The sequence below is a fragment of the Mustelus asterias genome, chromosome 11 (assembly GCF_964213995.1).
Source record: "Mustelus asterias chromosome 11, sMusAst1.hap1.1, whole genome shotgun sequence".
Lineage (NCBI taxonomy): Eukaryota > Metazoa > Chordata > Chondrichthyes > Carcharhiniformes > Triakidae > Mustelus > Mustelus asterias.
The window spans coordinates 44,384,308-44,402,633 of NC_135811.1; the positions used below are offsets into that span (position 1 = coordinate 44,384,308).

At 42.5% G+C, this 18,326-nt stretch overlaps 2 protein-coding genes across 15 annotated transcripts in view; one reads left to right on the plus strand and one right to left on the minus strand.

Annotated features, from left to right (window-relative positions):
* dntt (deoxynucleotidyltransferase, terminal) overlaps positions 1-18,326 on the minus strand; it is a 418,285-nt gene that overhangs the window by 386,387 nt on the left and 13,572 nt on the right. The gene's annotated exons all lie outside the window — the stretch shown is intronic.
* blnk (B cell linker) overlaps positions 1-18,326 on the plus strand; it is a 223,981-nt gene that overhangs the window by 92,396 nt on the left and 113,259 nt on the right. Inside the window, exon 1 of one of the 13 annotated variants that reach the window (XM_078223489.1) lies at positions 14,007-14,309. The exons of 8 other annotated variants lie outside the window; for them this stretch is intronic. In XM_078223489.1, the coding sequence (XP_078079615.1) occupies positions 14,269-14,309 (41 nt within the window). In that variant the 5' untranslated portion in view covers positions 14,007-14,268. Of the gene's footprint in view, positions 1-14,006; positions 14,310-15,711; positions 15,842-18,326 lie in introns of those variants that run through there. 4 more of the 13 variants (XM_078223485.1, XM_078223487.1, XM_078223493.1 and 1 more) reach the window with 4 other exon arrangements.

Below are 18,326 nucleotides of genomic sequence, written 5' to 3' on the forward strand. Positions count from 1 at the left end.
TCCATCTTGGAGGATGGGAATATTTGTGTAGCCTCCTCCTCCAGTGAGTTGATTAATTGTCCACCACCATTCACAACCGGATATGGCAGCACTGCATCGAGTCTAACACATTATCAAATGTCCTTTAAGATTGGACACTTTTTAAAATGTGCTAGTTTAAACTACTTCATTGCATGACATTGTTCCACCAGAATTCAGTTTGAACTTTATCCCATATATATGCCAACCTTTTCCATATTAGGAACATATACTTTTACAGCTGGAGTTAGCTGTGTGAGCTGGCAATTTATGGATAAGGCAGATAGTGCAGTTCAGGTCAGAAGGGCCAACGTTGTGGGGAAATAGGGGTCAGTTTGGATCAGTACAAGATGACCAAGATGCGGTGGCACAGTGGCTAGTACTGCTGCCTCACAGCGCCAGGGACCTGGGTTCGATTCCTGGCTTGGTTCACTTTCTGTGTGGAGTTTGCATGTCCCCCCTGTGTCTGCTTGGATTTCTTCTGGGTGCTCTGGTTTCCTCCCACAATCTGAAAGACGTGTTGGTTAGGAGCATTGGCTGTCCTAAAGTCGCCCTCAGTGTACCTGAACAGGCGCCAGAGTGTGGCAATTAGGGGATTTTCACAGTAACTTCATTGCAGTGTTAATGTAAGCCTACTTGTGACAATAAATAAATTTTAAACTAAAACAGTGGAAGTTAAGTTTCATTCAGAATGTTAACATCTGGGGCTCAATTTCTTCTTATCATTGCTCCACTTTACACATAAAAATAAGGCAGAAGCTAATCAAAAACCACATAGCAAATTGAACCACTAGCTTACAGTTAGAAATCCATGCAATTCCAATTCTAAGAGCAATTTAAGTGGCCAGAGCTATTATAGTGGAACCAATGGGAGCATGCTGTGAGGGTCAGCTAACCTGGTAGACAGTGTAACTAATAGCAAAATGATGTGGTGGTCAGCTGACCCAGTTTGAATCACAAGCAGATGGGGATTGTGGGGAGCATTTGTGGTTCATGGTGTTGCCTGAGTGGTGGTATAATGAAGTTTTTTTTTAAAATTAGAACCTTTACTTTGTGAAGTTAGTTCTTTTATTGCTTGCTACTGGAGTATCCTCACTGCCGGATGAACAAGAGCGTCTGCAAAAGCATGTCTCATTGTTTAGAAATTGGAGTCAAATGGTGTAGTCAGGACCCGAAAGGTATTTTGCGCATTGGCCTTTGTTTATGAGGTATTATCAGGTAAATAAACCTCTTCTTACTAAGACTAGAATATACCTTTCCCCAGTTGCAGTAGAGCTATTATTTACTGGAGGATAATTTAATTTCTTTAGTAATTAATTATCTGCAGCAACTTACAGCTACTATTGCTCAGGGGAAAATGGTTTAACATAAAGAGCAACAATCTTATTTTAGAAATACCTCAAATTAGTTTGACTAAGTGGGTCTTTATATGAAGACTCATCTGAAAAATAAAGTTGATGACAATAGGTAAGGGTAAAGGTCACAGGAGAAGGATTGAGTGTTAGTGTGGCATGGCAAAAAAAACCCCTGCAAATATTTGCATTTACTTCCTTCAGCAGATTTATTGTCTAATTACCGTAATCTTGCACAACACATCCTGGAGTTAGTAAAAATGTAAGTTTGAGCAATTTAATCAATCATTTGTTCTAGCAAAATCACTTGGCCCATTTATATCAGTTTCTCCTATCATAAAACTCCTGTTTCTTGGGTGTACACTGCTCAAGCTGCAGTGTATACTGCTCAGATTGGGTGTACACTGCTCAAGCTGCGGTGTATACTCTCAGACTCGTGTACGCTGCTCTTGGCAGAGGAATCACTATGGCCACCAGTGGATACTACTCCATGTCTGACCATAACGGATTTAGCTTTTAATTAGTGAGGATGATGGCATTTACTCACTGTCTATGGGTGGAACTTGTCCATGTTTCTGCAGGGTGTTGCAGCGGACAGGAAAAGTGGCTTTCAAGCTGCCAGCCCCAATGGCAGTTTTCTGCACCACATTGTTAGCTTGATAGAACAAAACTCCATGGATCCCATGACACCACACACCACGCTGGTGAGGTGGCTCTGTTTAAGCCCATCCGGCCAGCAACTTGACTTTTTAATGAACGAGGTGCCTTTTTGAAGGCTTTTTGAGTGAACACTGCCCACCACCCCTCTCCCCCCCACTCAGGCACTGCTCCCTGCCCCTCCCCCACCCCACCACCACTCAGCCACTGCTCCCTGGCAAGGGGCAGTGCCTGGGAAGACCCTCTTCCCCCCCCCGCGTAATGCACTTATCTGAGCTCCTCAGGTGGGTTCTGCCCGCTAGGAGCACGCCGTGGGCAACCTGTTGTACTTCACGTCGGAGGTATTATTGAGCAGAGTGGCCAGATAATCAGATGCAAAATTGAACATCAGGAGCCCAGGTACGTCACTGATGGGGATGGGGACAATCACGTCATGCCTTTACATTGGCACGAAACACAGTTAGAGCCTCTCGGGCCTCTCGCAGGATTCTCCGCACCCGTCACCAATCCCACCTGATGAAAACGGGAGTGGAAAATCCCATGTTTAATTATAAATATGCGGATTGTACAGAAGAAACTAATCCAGCAGCCTTTCTTTAGTTAAAAAGCTTTTGCTTTTATTGTGAAAAAAACATTTAAAAAGATAAATCCACATCTGACCTTTACAACACAAGCACATGTGTGCAGAATTGTGAGTACAGTAGGTAGCTACTTTCTTAGTCAAATTAAAGTCCAATAAAAACAACTAGCGAGTTCACTGTTTGAGAGTCCTTTGCTGATATGTGGCTGCAGAGATACCACGATGGTCTTGAGAGCTGATGCCCATATAAAACCGCAATTGCCAGAGACATTTTCCCTTCTAAAATGTAATCCATCGTTTTGAGAAGTTGAGCGACGCAATCTTACCTTCCATTCGCGCCACGCTCCGACTACAGCCAAGTCGGAGAACTTGGCGGCCAGCCCAATCTCTATTCGCTGCGGTGGGATGGGAAAATTCCGCCAGTGAAAACGCTGGTATGATTCCGGCTGAGGAATTTTGCACCTGGGGTTCTTTTTGATGGAAATTCTGCACTGGCTTTCAAACTGTACAAATATATTGCCTTGACTTGAGGGAGAAGAGAATGGAGGAAGAGTACTTTCTTAGTGGCAGCTTTTCCCAGACTACTCTTCTTTAAAAATATATTTTTATTGAAACTTCTTATCATTTTATACAAATAATGCAATAAAAGATTGGTACAGTACATCAAGATCATTTGCCAATAAGTATATGTAGGAAGAGAGAGAAAAAAGAAGATTTTGATTCCAGGATGACCCTGGTAAAGTGAATGATTGGCCACTTTTTGTAACCAGTGCAACTCTAATCATTACATTAGCTTAGGGCCTCATCCAGTTATGTTGAAGTAGGCCAAAAGTTTTATCTTTGTTACTCAGGAAATGTTACACACAATTTTAAGTTTTTTTAAAGTTTATTTATTAGAGTCACAAGTAGGCTTACATTAACACTGCAAAGAAATTACCGTGAAAATCCTCCAGTCACCACACTCCGGCACCTGTTCAGGTATACTGAGGGAGAATTTAGGATGGCTGATGCACCTAACCAGCACGTCTTTTGGATTGTGGGAGGAAACCAGAGCACCTGGAGGAAACCCAGACAGACACAGAGAGATCATGCAGACTCTGCACAGACAGTGACCTAAGCTGAGAATCGAATCCAAGTCCCTGGCACTGTGAGGCAGCAGTGCTAACCACTGTGCCGTATACTGAGGGAGAATTTGGCATGGCCAATGCACCTAACTTGTAAAATTGGCTGTTTGTAGTTGTTGTCTAGAGCTGTCCTTGGCATCTACAATAGTTTTAAATAAATGGCCGGAACGTTACCACCATTCATTCCGGCGGGATTTTCCCATTCCACTGCAGTGAATGGAGATTTGGCTGGATGCCAAATTCTCCAACCTCACTGCAGCGGGAGCGTGACGTGAATGGCTTTCAGATCATACCCAATATTCTTAAATGCATAATTAAACTACTTTATTTCTGAGGTTTTTTTTCTCGTGGAGTAGTCATTTATTGAAGTCAGAGTACTCAAATAAAAAATGTTGTCAATAACAGTATGTATTCATCAAATACTGAGGCTTTGGAAAGAACAGTCAACACTCTAATGTGGGGAAGAAGTGTCGCCGTGCCATACTACTGAATTCATAGAAACTGATTAACAGCCCTGAAAAAAAAAGCTAACCTAAAATTATAAAAGCAACAGACAGCTGAAATCTTGCTGGATAAAGGACTGTGATTGAGACTACAGCTTTTCCCAATGGTCTTATGTGTCACATAAAAAGAAATCATAGTGGAAGTGAAGTGTGATATAAATTGGTCATGACTTTAGCTGCAGCTGTAAAAGAAAGAATTTACATTTAATTAATGACTTGCTTGACCTCAAGATATCCCAAGATGCTTCATGACCAATTAAGTACTTTTTGAAGTGTAGCGGGAAACTTTGTGTAATGTGAGGAGTGACCAAGTAATCTGCTTTTAGCGATGTCGGCTGGGGGATAAATGTTGGCCAGGCCAGCTCTTGAAGCATCTTTGACATCTATCTGAAAGGTCAGGTGGAACTTTGGGTTACCATCTCATCCAACAGATGACTTCCCTGACAGAGTCTCCTCAGTACTGCAGTGGTGTTGGCCTAGATTATGTATCCAAGCTTCAACTCGTAACTCATTGCCAAAAATTTGCAGATTAGGGGATTGACCATGCTCAATTGCCCCTTAGTATCCAAGATGTGCAGGTTAGGTGGATCGGCCATGTTGAATGTGTGGGATTATGGGTATAGGATGGGGGTAGAGGGCCTGGGTAAGGCACTCTGTCAGAGAGTCGGTGCAGTCTTGATGGGCCAAATGGCCTCCTTCTGCTCTATAGGGATTTAAGGCTCAGAAGTGAGAATACCATGGCTGAGCCAGAGCTGATACAAAAGCCCAGAGCTAAATAGTTACAATTTTTGTTTCTGGGGAAGCAAATGTGTGGCAGCATGCATATACTCAAGCCAGAAGCAAAGTACAGAAAACTTGCATCATTCTGGAAAGAGGACCTCGAATGACTTGTACTGTCACAAATGGTACAAGCATTTTATTGCTTTACTGCTCTGGTTACCAGCTCAATGAATGAGACCACATTAGCAATATTATTCCACTTGTTAGCTAATGTTAGCTCTCATTTTATCTAATCCCGGAACTTCATTTTGCACGTACATCCATCTCCCGTACAGGCTCAAGATTACCATTCTGCTTTTTGTGCAGATGGAGGAGTGAAAGGATTGCCATTTAGTTTTACACCATTAAGTAGATCAACAGTGTGAATAGATTCGGAAAGCAAAGGGCCCAATTATTGCACTGGAGTGTCAGCTTTTGTGCTTGAAGCTCTAGAATGGGACTTGACATTCAACCTTCTGACTCAAGGAAAGAGTGCTACCAACTGAGCTGCGACTGGCACATAATAGCACTAATCATGCTTGCACACAGAGAAAGGGACATTAATAGAATATCTGTTCTAACCTACAGAAAGCATAAAAACTGCAGAGGAAGAATATTAAGCTACAGCATGTCAATGACTGTTTTCTTCAGGAGGACCAGACATAACAGGGAAAGTTTGCTTGCAAGTTATGTACCAGAATATTGCCTGGCAGCAATTTTTAAATAATAGAAACAGGGACATCAGATGATGAGATGAATGTTTAACCCCAAATTTCCCAAAAGTCCCTCAAGTGCATCTTCCTAAATAGGGTTCTGGGGTCAAATTTTAATATTTTACACTTCTTGGTGTATTATCGAACATTTTGGCCAGAGTTTCCCAGTCCTCCCCCACCCCCCACAGCAGGTTTACCCGTGGCTCATTATTGGCCACTGGTGGGATCTTCCAGTCTCTCTGAAGTCTACAGCGTTTTTTATGGTTCGCTCCTCCGCGACTGGGGCAGGACCAAAAGATCTCATCGGCGGAAAGGGCCGGAAAATCCTGCTCTTCGAAGTACCCTTGCGTTCAGCTTTTGAAGCCAAAGATCCCGGGCAACAGGTTGACCATGGATAATTCTCTATGCTAGAGAATTGTGAGCAGCTAGGTCTCCTACACACCACATCCCATTAAAGAGGCTGCTTACAAGGTTTTGGATGGATCACAAATCTTAGATGAGAAATCACAGTTAGTGATGTGGAGCAATCTTAATTTTTGTGGTTGTTTCAGTGAACCAAAGGACACCAAAAAAAGATGAATAGCAAAATAAGCAACGGCTACATGAGGAAAATAATTTTTTCCCTAGCAAGTAGTTAGGACCTTGAATGTACTGCCTGAGAGTATGGTGGAAGCAGATTCATTCACGTCTTTCAAAGGGGAGTTAGATGGCGCCTCAAGAGGAAAAGCAGTTTTCCGGCCTATTGGTAAAGGGCAGATAGGTGGGAGTAGGTGAATTGCTCTTGGAGAGAGCCAACACAAACATTACAGGACAAATAGCCTCCTCCTGTGCAATAACCATTCTACGATTGTATGAATTTTTTTTTAAAATTGGAACCAATGATTCCTTAAATGTTTCTAAGCTAGTTTTGGCACTTTGACATAAATCTCAGGGTCTTGAATTTCTCCAAAGGTAAAAGTATTCACAAGGTGTGAGTTGTGTTAATTTAACTTTGAATAATGCATAGTTACATGTCTTGGTTTTATGTAACTATTACCATTGACTTTATTTATTTTAACATCGGTTGCAATCCATAGAAGATCAGCACGGTGGCACAGTGATTAGCACTGTTGCCTCACAGCGCCAGGGACCCGGGTTCAATTCCGGCCTCGGGTGACTGTCTGTGTGGAGTCTGCACATTCTCCCCGTGTCTGCATGGGTTTCCTCCGGGTGCTCCGGTTTCCTCCCACACTCCAAAGATGTGCGGGTTAGGCGGATTGGCCATGCTAAATTGCCCCTTAGTGTTCCAGGATGTATAGGTTATGGGGATTAGCGGGGTAAATACTTGGGGTTATGGGGAACAGGTCTGGGTGGGATTGCTCCTTTAGTGTCAGGGGGATTACGTAGAGTTACAAGGATAGGGCCTGGGTGGGATTGTTGTCAGTGCAGACTCGATGGCCTGAATGGCCTCCTTCTGCACTGTAGGGATTCTATGATCTGCCTACATAATTTAATCAATTTAACTGTGAGGAAAATCATATGTGAAAAGTGAATCTAGTGCAAGGGTTATTGAAGTTGGTTCTAAGCAGCACTCTTCCTCTATACTGACACATACATGAAGAGGAACGTCTCTAGTCTGAAAGATATTGTGGATTGATTTTGGTCTATGCTAGCAAAGTGAATCAGGTTTAGAGTGAGTTGACAGACAAGCTTTCACCATACCAGTTATTATTTTCCATTGGCTGGGAAAATAATGCCACATTTTTAATTACAAACCCAAGGAAACAACAGCAATTTTAGGCCCCGTATCTAAGGAAGTGTGTGCTGACCTTGAAGAGGGTCCAGAGGAAATTCACAAGAATGATCCTAGGAATAAAGAGCTTGACATATGAGGAGCATTTGAGGACTCTGGGTCTGCACTTGATGGAGTTTAGAAGGATGAGGAGGGATTTCATTGAAACTTACAGAATACTGAAAGGCCTGGATACAGTGGACGTGGGAAGATCGTTCCATTGGTAGGAGACTAGGATCCGCGGGCACAGCCTCAGAATAAAGGGATGACCCTTTAGAACCGAGATGAGGTGGAATTTCTTCAGCCAGAGGGCGGTGAATCTATGCAATTCATTGCCACAGAATGCTGTGGAGGCCAGGTTATTGAGTGTATTTAAGACAGAGATAGATAGTTTCTTGATTGGTAAAGGGATCAAAGATTACAGGGAAATGGTGGAAGAATGGGGTTGAGAAAGCTATCAGCCGTGATCGATTGGCATAGCAGACTCGATGGGCCGAATGGCCTAATTCTGATCCTATGTCTTTTGAGAGCAGTGCAAACAAGGCAGCATAACTCCCAGATGTTCTCTTGGAGTACGCAAAGCAGGTATTAATGTTAAGATGTCCCTGCTGATGGGTGACTACTGCAGAAGGATCTATCACAAATGTTTTTTCAATATAATACCAGTTGATCTTCCTTGACATTTACATGGACATCTTCTAATTCATTTCAACATGGTTGATGACTTTTAATTTATTTTGCCTTACTTTATATTATAATGATTTTTCTTTCGTTGGTAAGAAAACAATAAATTTTATTTCAGGACATTGACAATGAATTCCAATTTTCCCTTAATTGTTTCTTCTCCAATGGTCACATCTGTTTAAGTCTTTTTTTAATATCAATATTTCATTTAGACACAAAGCTTGGAAATCTGATGTGTGAAATGCACATAACTTGTGATTGAATCCAAGCTGCATCACTTTGTGAAATTTCAATTTTACTTTCAAACCTTTCTCTTTTGAAATCTGAGTGCATTTATTATGATAAAGGCTAATGCCTTTTTGAATTTGAGCTCATTTAACTGACAGATTACAAAGCAAGAGTGAGGTTCAGAGGTTGGGGTATTATTTTGAACAGTCAGAGTTTATGACCCCAGCCATGCAGGAGGATGAAGAGTGGAATCGGAGTCTGCCACCTGCCTTGGTGAAACTGGACAGAGAAAAGTGGGGTCAGGGGAAACGGCTGAAGGTCAAAGTTTGGAGGCAGAATGAAACCCAAGGTGGAAAATCGAGATGGGAAGAAATCCAAGGTGAAAGGTTGAGAGAGGAGGAAACTGGGAAGATTGTAGCATGTAAAGGATTGGAGCCTCGTGTCTGTAGGATTTGGAGTACCGAGGCCTGGGTTTAACATGGGAAGGAGCAGCTGCTGGGGTTTGGCAGTAATGGACATTCCTTTGGTCAACATCACTGTGAGGGGGCAACATGGCGGAACACCGCCCACCTCAGAGTTGTTAATACACAGGGTCACCCCCAGGGCAAATAAATACCATTTTCTCAGTTTAAAAACCTTATTGTTATTAGACAACAAATCCTCATTGTATATGACAACATAGGATGTAGATATATACAGATGTAGATAAAGTTATACATTTTTGTTCTGTTGGAGTAAGACAGTATATAGTGGCATAACAATTCGAAGTTATGCATTTTTTTCATTAAAACAACCTTTAAACAAGAATAGAGCATTACTGTAGCCCAGTAATCTCAGATTATCAGTATCTGAATTTATCATCCAAATCATAGACAGAAGTCCAATTATGTTAATGAAAAATTTCACTTGCTGTACTGCTTACTGGCAGGACCTCTAAATAGTACAGCTCTACTTTTAACATTGGCCATTGTTCTGACATCTCACACCAGAAGAAATGATTTCTATTTATTTACCCTATCAACTCCACAATTACCCAATAAACCCCACACTTAATCACCCCTTAATCTATTATATACAAGAAAAATTTATGCAATCAGTACCAATAATTTAATCCTTTTAACCCTGGTATCATTCTGCAGAATCAGTTTGCACCTTTCCAAGGCCAATATATCCTTCCTAAGGTACAGTACAGTCAAATCAGAGCTGTGTACAGCTGTAGTACAACGCTCACCCCTTTGTATTCCTGCATCTTGGGATAAAAGACAAAATCCAGTAGATTTTCAAATTATTTTTTGGGTGGGATTTAATGCCATCCTCCATGATGTGTTTAGTGGTGGGGGGGCCATTTAATCATGTAGGTGGGTGGCAGGTGGAGATCACACTCCCACATCACTCCAATTGAGTCCATGGTGGGAAGGCCCATGGATGAACTTCCGATCCCGCTGTCAACAGAAGCTCTTAAGTGGACAGCCAATGCCGCCTTCAGCTTCACCTTATTGAACTGGTGTTCACCCAGGAGCAGGCCTCGGACCTGCCATATGGATAGGCCAAAAAACCCCTTGGGGTTGCTTGCGGGCTCCCGGGGCGGGGGGGGGGGGGGGGGCGTAGTTCAAAGGCATTTGAGGGATCTGGGATTGGGAGTGAAGGGGGCTGCTCACAGATATCCCCTTGCCTTTCTGCCAACTCCCCCGACCTGTCCCTGACATGTTTCTTCCCCCCCTGCCACGCTGCTGTTCCTCTCCCACCATCACTCATCTCTGCCTAGATCCATCAGTTATCCTGGACCTTAGGTGGGTGTGGTACCGATAGCAGCCAATGCCCTCCCTGTGGCATAGTCAAGAAATGAAGAGCTGCTGGCCTCTGATTGAGTGGCAGCTTTTAGTGGGTGGGACCTCTGGCCCAGGGTGGACCTGATGCTGGCCAGTTGAGTGCGTGATTAATTTATTGGACCTTCACAAAAAGAGGTGATGCAATGCTCTAGCCTGCTCTACAACCAGCAGGCAAGACTCCTGTTGCCTTCATTAAATACCACCCCTTATATCTACTCACGGGAAGACACGGTGGCATAGTGGATAGTACTGCTGCCTCACAGCGCCAGGGACCCGGGTTCGATTCCCGGCTTGGGTCACTGTCAGTGTGGAGTCTGCACATTCTCCCCGTGTCTGCGTGGGTTTCCTCTGGGTGCTCCAGTTTCATCCCACAGTCCAAAGATGTGCCAATTAGATGCATTGGCCGTGCTAAATTCTCCTTCAGTGTGCCTGATCGGGCGCTGGAGTGTGATGAGTAGAGGATTTTCACAGTAACTTCATTGTAGTGTTAATGTAAGACTACTTGTGACTAATAAATAAACTTGAACTTTAGTTTTTAAGGGACCCCTAAATATCTCTGTTCATAGTTCCAAATACACTGATGAACCTTTCTTCTTTCCAAAGTAAATAATTTCATACATTCTTAAATTAAACTCCAGCATGCACAGTTAATCTCTAGATTTCCCATTGTAATTTTCTGCCTACATCAGCACTATTTATAATACCACATAACATCACATTGTCAGAAAACTTGGATGTCAGGCTTTATCCATTCATCCCATCAATTTAAAGTCTATTTATCCGTGTCACAATTAGGCTTACGTTAACACTGTAATGAAGTTACTGTGAAAATCCCCTTGTCGCCACACTCCAGCGCCTATTCAGATACACTGAGGGAGAATTTAGCACAGTCAATACACTTAACCAGCACATCTTTCAGACTGTGGGAGGAAACCGGAGCACACAGAAGAAACCTCTGCAGACACCACACAGACAGTGACCCAAGCCGGGAATCGAACCCAGGCCCCTGGCGCTGTGAGGTCGCAGTGCTAACCACTGTGCCGTGTCGCCCTTATTTGTTTATAAATATTGTGAAAATTCCATCAACTCTCACCTTATTAATATTCTCTTGTGTGGAACCTTGTTAAATGCCTTCTAGAAGTCCAAATGAATAATCCCCATTGACTATCTTATCTATCATGTCTCAGAAAATTCAACTGGCTTCGCTAGACATGATTTAACCTTTACAAATTCATGGTGTCTCTTTGATCAGCTCCTATTTATCCAAATACTAAGTCACTCTGTCACTAATAACACAGCTTCTAGTAACTTCCCACAACTAACATTAGACCATCTACCCTTCTTAAATGCTGGAGTGACATTGGTCCTCTGTTTTTGACCAGTTTACACCAACTGAAGGCCCTCTTGCAGGCATTGGACAACCTGCAGACTAACCTTCCTTAGATTTCACAACGTCTGATTTAGGTTGATATCTTCAGAGTACACTTATGCCTAGGCCCAAAGGGAGTCCCAAAAGGGGTTCTCGCTGGCTCCATGATTCTCTGACCCGCGCCACACCAACGTGATCTGCAGGGTGCACCGTGGCTGCAAAATCGCCCCATTAATTGGATTGGTTTTGTATCCAAACATGAAACTAAGTCTGCTTGCCTTTTTTTTGTTCTTGAACAATTTTTGAATCTGGCAAGTATTCTGGTCCAGAAATGCTTCACTACTTGTAATACAAACATTGTTAAGATATCTCTCAAGACACTTCTTTGACTGAAACCATTTGTTTAGTTTTATCTACATTTTACATCTGCATCTGTTATCACTTGGGCATGACCAAGTTTGACCAAACATGATGTATGTGATATGTTTTTTTCATTTATGTTGTGAATTGTTGGTTAATCTAAAACCAGAAAGCAGAAGTATTTCTTTCCATGATAGGGGCTGTACTCCAGGGAGTTTTATTTGAGTCCAAACACACCTGTGTTCATTCAACTGGCTTTTAGACCCACAGTTTATAAGCTTTGTGATGCCTCGAAGCTAAACAGTCACGGTTGGGTTTTTTAAAAATGTAGAGCAAGGAGTTGATGTTGGTATTCGGTGATGAAGTGCTTGCAAGAACTTTGACGAAATGGTTTTATGCCACTTATGAGAGATATCTCTGTAGCTCTTGGGTACGCTTGTGTTATTAAGATATTCATTTTGTATTCTGTATCTTTGGTGTAAATAGAATGTCATAGCCTGCAATTTCTCCATTAGTGTGGCTACACATAATCCATTTGCAACTTCACACTTCTGGGCTCCCTTTCAATCATAACAGTGGAAATGTTCATCTTATCTTACTGCTGTTCACATTGTATTGTCTGTATTTATTGTATCATGTGAAAGGTTGTGAAATGATTTTCTTCATTGGAAACTTTGCAATGATTTAACGCACTATCCGTTTCATCTGCCTCAAGAACTTGCATTTCAATCCAGCACAGGGCAATTGCACCAACGTTTGGCTGCACAAGTCTTGTAATGGTCAATGGTAGGGCACAGTTGCCACCAGAATTGATAAAGTTACTCAGGGATTACAAAGATGGCTGCTATGGAAAATGACATCGTCACACTGGTATAACAAAAGGTGCTCTCCTGCGATTAAAATTACAGCACATTCTTTAGAAAATGTAAAGGCAGTTTTATTTTTCACCTGAATATACGCCACATTATTCAGAAATGCCTAACATTGGAGGCAAGAAGCCATTCTGCAGAACTGACATCCTTCACTTTGATTAGCACAGGATTCACCGCCTGCAAGTACATAGAAACATAGAAACCCTACAGTGCAGAAGGAGGCCATTCGGCCCATCGAGTCTGCACCGACCACAATCCCACCCAGGCCCCACCCCCACACATTTTACCCACTAATCCCTCTAATCTACACATCCCAGGACTCTAAAGGGGCAATTTTTTAACCTGGCCAATCAACCTAACCCGCACATCTTTGGACTGTGGGAGGAAACCGGAGCACCCGGAGGAAACCCACGCAGACACGAGGAGAATGTGCAAACTCCACACAGACAGTGACCCGAGCCGGGAAGCGAACCCGGGACCCTGGAGCTGTGAAGCAGCAGTGCTAACCACTGTGCTACTGTGCCGCCCTACCGTACAGATGATAACTGTTTAAAAAATACATTCTGGGAAAATTGATTGAAGTCCTATATCCTAATTGTAAAGGTTGATTTTACTTAAATTTATTTAAGATTATTACTCAGTGCCACAGTAATCTCCAGTCGTTCTTTAGAAAGCTATGGGCGGGATTTTCCAGCTGCGTGCGCCCCAGGACCGGAAATTCCCCTGCCCGAAGTCGACAGACCTTTAAATGGTCCGCCAAATTTTCTGTCCCGCCTGCTCCAATTCCCATGGCGGGCAGGACCAGAAAACTTACCCCTATATTTGTAGATAATGCAAAAAACATGATAATTGTATCAGATTTTAATATCCAAGCCAGGCACTCCAATTAATTTCCATATGATCATGATATTTCAAGAAAAGTTCATTGACAGAGATGGAATTTTATCTTTATAATGCAGTTAAGGACAAACATTCAGAATGCAGTTTTGCCTTAACTGAGGTGTGGGCAACCAATCTCATATTTCAGGACATAAGCCAGAGAACATCCAGAGTTAAAACTAGCGAAACATTACAATCACTCATCTGAAATCAAATCCAAATTTTCATTTAATATACGATATCTGTGCTGCGGATTCTTGGTTCCAGTAATTAAATGTATCAGTAAACAAGGCCTGGCTTCACATAAGTTCAGTGATTTGTGACGGTTTCTACCGGTAAAGTCCTTCAAGCACAGAGTTCATACCACAGGGAACGGAAGATGATGTTAAAGAACATTTATGATATGTTAGTGTCTGCGACATGTCACTTCTCACCCACACAAACTGAAAGACATCTGATACAGTGCAACTGTGGGTATCTCCTTTGACTGACCTTCTGATAGCAGCTACCTTCTGATGCACAGATGAAAATCATTGGCAAAGATTAGTTGTGCTTTCCTGAGTAGAGAAGATGGAAACGTTTAGTAAACTTGCCCAGAGTCAGAGGATAAGGTGAGCGTTCAGGTTCTTGATAAGAAATGAGTCACAAAAATTGAAATCTATGTAACAGGAAAATTTGAGACTAGGCAGTAATTTGGTGAAAAGATTGAGTAAGAATATCAGGAAGGAAGATTCTTCACTGACGACTTAAGCCATAGGAACTGTTGATTCTGTTTGTGACTTGGTGGGAATGCAGAGCATTCAAAAACCCTTTTGTTCTTCTAGTTTGTTTGAAGTTCATAGTGAAGTCAGGCTGTGTGAGTCATTTGTAATCGCAAACGGTTATGAAACTAAACAACTCCACATGCGGCATTGTGAAATGATATAGTAATTAAACTTTTTTCAACTATTCTTAAACAGTTATTAAATCTTTGGTTAGTGCTCTTTTATTGCATAATGCTTGGGTTTGTTGGAACACTTACTTAGGTAAGTGGGGGGAGGGAAATCAGTACATTGCTTAAATGCGGTGAACCAGTATATAGATACAGGACCATTGAAGCCAATGGAAATGAAAATCAGGAGCAATGATCGAATAGATATTTACTGTTTCACGCTATTGGACAAATTCAAAATGACCTGTCTAGGCCTTTAAATCCGATATACGTCTTGGAATCTCCTCCAGACCTACAACACTCTGAGATATCTGCACTTGTCTTATTCTAGCCTCTTTCGCTGTTGCAATTTAAATCACCCCATTGCCATTGTGCCATCAGCGTCCAAAGGGGTGGCATAGTGGTTGGCACTGCTGCCTCACAGTGCCAGGGACCCAGGTTCAATTCCCGGTTTGGGTCACTGTCAGTGCAGAGTCTGCACGTTCTCCTTGTGTCTGCGTGGGTTTCCTCCGGGTGCTCCGGTTTCCTCCCACAGTCTGAAAGACGTGCTGGTTAGGTGTGTTGGCCATGCTAAATTCTCCCTCAGTGTACCCGAACAGGCACTGGAGTGTGCTAGGGGATTTTCACAATAACTTCATTGCAGTGCCAATGTAAGCCTACTTGTGACTAATAAATAAACTTTAAACTCTGGAATTCCCTCCATACGCCTCTCCCCACCTCTTCCTCTCTTTCCTTCTTTAAAATGCTCCTGAGAATCTACCTTGACGATTAAACTTTTGGTCTTCTGCCCCAATGTCTGCTTGAGTAGTTCAGTGTAAAATTTTGCTTGACAGTGGTTCTGTGAAGGGGGAAGTTTTACTGCATTGGAGGTGCTACATAAATACAAGTTTTTATTGTTGTTGTGCACATATCGGAATTCCAGTATCGGTGCAAGTATAGCACTGATGTCAGAATCTCCAGTAAAACCCATTAAATTTTACCAACACTCGCACATAAAATTTGATTCAGCCTCTTGTGTATATTGTGGCTATAAATATTATAACTCCAAGACACAGCTAGATGTAATGTTCAATTTGCTTGGAACCCATGCGGGCAGAGGGGCGGGGTGGAAAACGGAATGAATCATCTTTCGTATAAAGACAATGTCTTTGTAAATGGAAAATGCTGCTCAAAGTTTAAAACTATTTTTCCGGCGGTAATCTCCTCTTAAAGGTACTTGAAAACTTACAAATAGGAGCAATTATTTTTTAATTTAATTCATGTAACATTTCAAATGCCAGCTATTTTGTTGAGTTTTTCTTCCAGACCCGTACTTCAAATAATTAAATGGTTTATATTGTTTCAAAAAAAATAGTAGCGAACATTCAGACCTGAGGCTCAAAGGTATTCATCACCTTTGTCACAGAAATGCTTTGGGAACATCCAGTCACCTAGGCAAGGACGTTTGGTTGTAAGACATGAAAGGGAAAGCTGAAAAATCCAATCCCAATTTAACTGCACCTCATGGCAATCAGTTAGGAGTTGGATTTAATGGCAAATGCTTCCTTGTATCTATTGAAGTTGACACCTGAAATTTTAAGCCCAACAAGATCCAAGAGTGCAGGATGGAATTTTCGGGATCACAGGGGCGGGATTTTCAGGGTCGCAGGGGTGGGATTTTCAGGATCGCAGGGCGGGACTGTCAGGATCCCAGGGTGGGATTTTCAGGATCGCCGGGGCAGGATTTTCAGGCTCACAGGGCGGGATTTTCAGGATCGCAGGGCGGGATTTTCAGGATCCCAGGGTGGGATTTTCAGGATCGCAGGACAGGTTCTCATTCACTGATGGAGGCAGGACCTGTAATTTCCTGTTACCAACTGGTGTGTAGGTTTGCCAGCATGCTTCCGCTTCCAGACCTTTTCGCTAATCAGATTCTCAGGGAATTTTGGTGTATGTTGCCAATGGCAAGCACGGCATAAATTTCAGCACTGTGCAAATTCTGCACCATCATTTTTCCCTATTTGTCCTATTAAAATCCTCCATGACTTTAAAAACCTATAGGTAACTGGCTGTCTGATCGAAGACAGAGAGAGGGTGGTGGTGGATGGAAAATTTTCGGATTGGAGGCAGGTTGCTAGCGGAGTGCCGCAGGGATCGGTGCTTGGTCCTCTGCTCTTTGTGATTTTTATTAATGACTTAGAGGAGGGGGCTGAAGGGTGGATCAGTAAATTTGCTGATGACACCAAGATTGGTGGAGTAGTGGACGAGGTGGAGGGCTGTTGTAGGCTGCAAAGAGACATAGATAGGATGCAAAGCTGGGCTGAAAAATGGCAAATGGAGTTTAACCCTGATAAATGTGAGGTGATTCATTTTGGTAGGACTAATTTAAATGTGGATTACAGGGTCAAAGGTAGGGTTCTGAAGACTGTGGAGGAACACAGAGATCTTGGGGTCCATATCCACAGATCTCTAAAGGTTGCCACTCAAGTGGATAGAGCTGTGAAGAAGGCCTATAGTGTATTAGCTTTTATTAACAGGGGGTTGGAGTTTAAGAGCCGTGGGGTTATGCTGCAACTGTACAGGACCTTGGTGAGACCACATTTGGAATATTGTGTGCAGTTCTGGTCACCTCACTATAAGAAGGATGTGGAAGTGCTGGAAAGAGTGCAGAGGAGATTTACCAGGATGCTGCCTGGTTTGGAGGGTAGGTCTTATGAGGAAAGGTCAACATCGTGGGCCGAAGGGCCTGTTCTGTGCTGTACTGTTCTATGTTCTATGTTCTATTCAGTCTCCTTTTAGCCATCTCTACTCTGACGTTAATTGCAGAAATTAAAATCTTCAGCACAGTTAAATGTTTCTTTATTTGTTTGCAAAGAACTGCTGGACTCATTTGACCAGGCGCCAAATTTTTGAAAAGTGAGTTAAGAATCTGTCCAATCCAATTAAAATTAAATCATCACTGTCTCTCCAGGCAGAGGGAATAGTCTTTCTCAGATCATAATTTTAAAGAGCTGTAGAAAATAGCCTTTGTCTTCTCCCCCCCATTGAATATAGTCAAAATCATTCATTACTATAAGCTAACTTTAATGACAAACCCATACAACTTTGTCTTAGCCAATGTTTTGTACATATTTTCGTTGCTTGTACTGTGCTCTTACTATAGAAGTTAAAATGTTGTTGGTCTTTTGTAATGGCTTGATTGACAGTTTATGTGCTTGAACCATGGGCAGACATGTGGGAAATCAGCAAACTCCCCCAAGTACCTTGGTGAATGGTTTTAAGGACAGCTTAAACAAGATGAGAGGGGTGGAGAGGCTGAGAAGTTGAGGAAGGGAGCTGCAGAGCTGAGGCCTTCGATAATTGAAGATGCAGCCACCAATAATGAAGCAAAGTGAGGGGAAAATGGCGCAAGAGGCCAGAGTTGGTGGAACACTATTGTGAGAGGTTTGCAGGTGGTTACAGGGGTAGGAAGGGGTGAAGGCAGAAGGAAGTTTAACAGAAAGATTAGAATTTCAAATAGGAGACATTGGTGCGCTGGGAGCTAATGTAGGTCAGTGAGCACAGGGGTAGTGGGAGAGCAGGACTTGATGCAGGTTAGGATGTGGTCAGCAGAGTTGAGAATAAACTAAAATGTATGGAGTGCAGAAGCTAGGAGAGCATCAGGAAAGCAATGGAATAATTTCTAACCCTTTTAACATCATCTGCAACATCTTACATG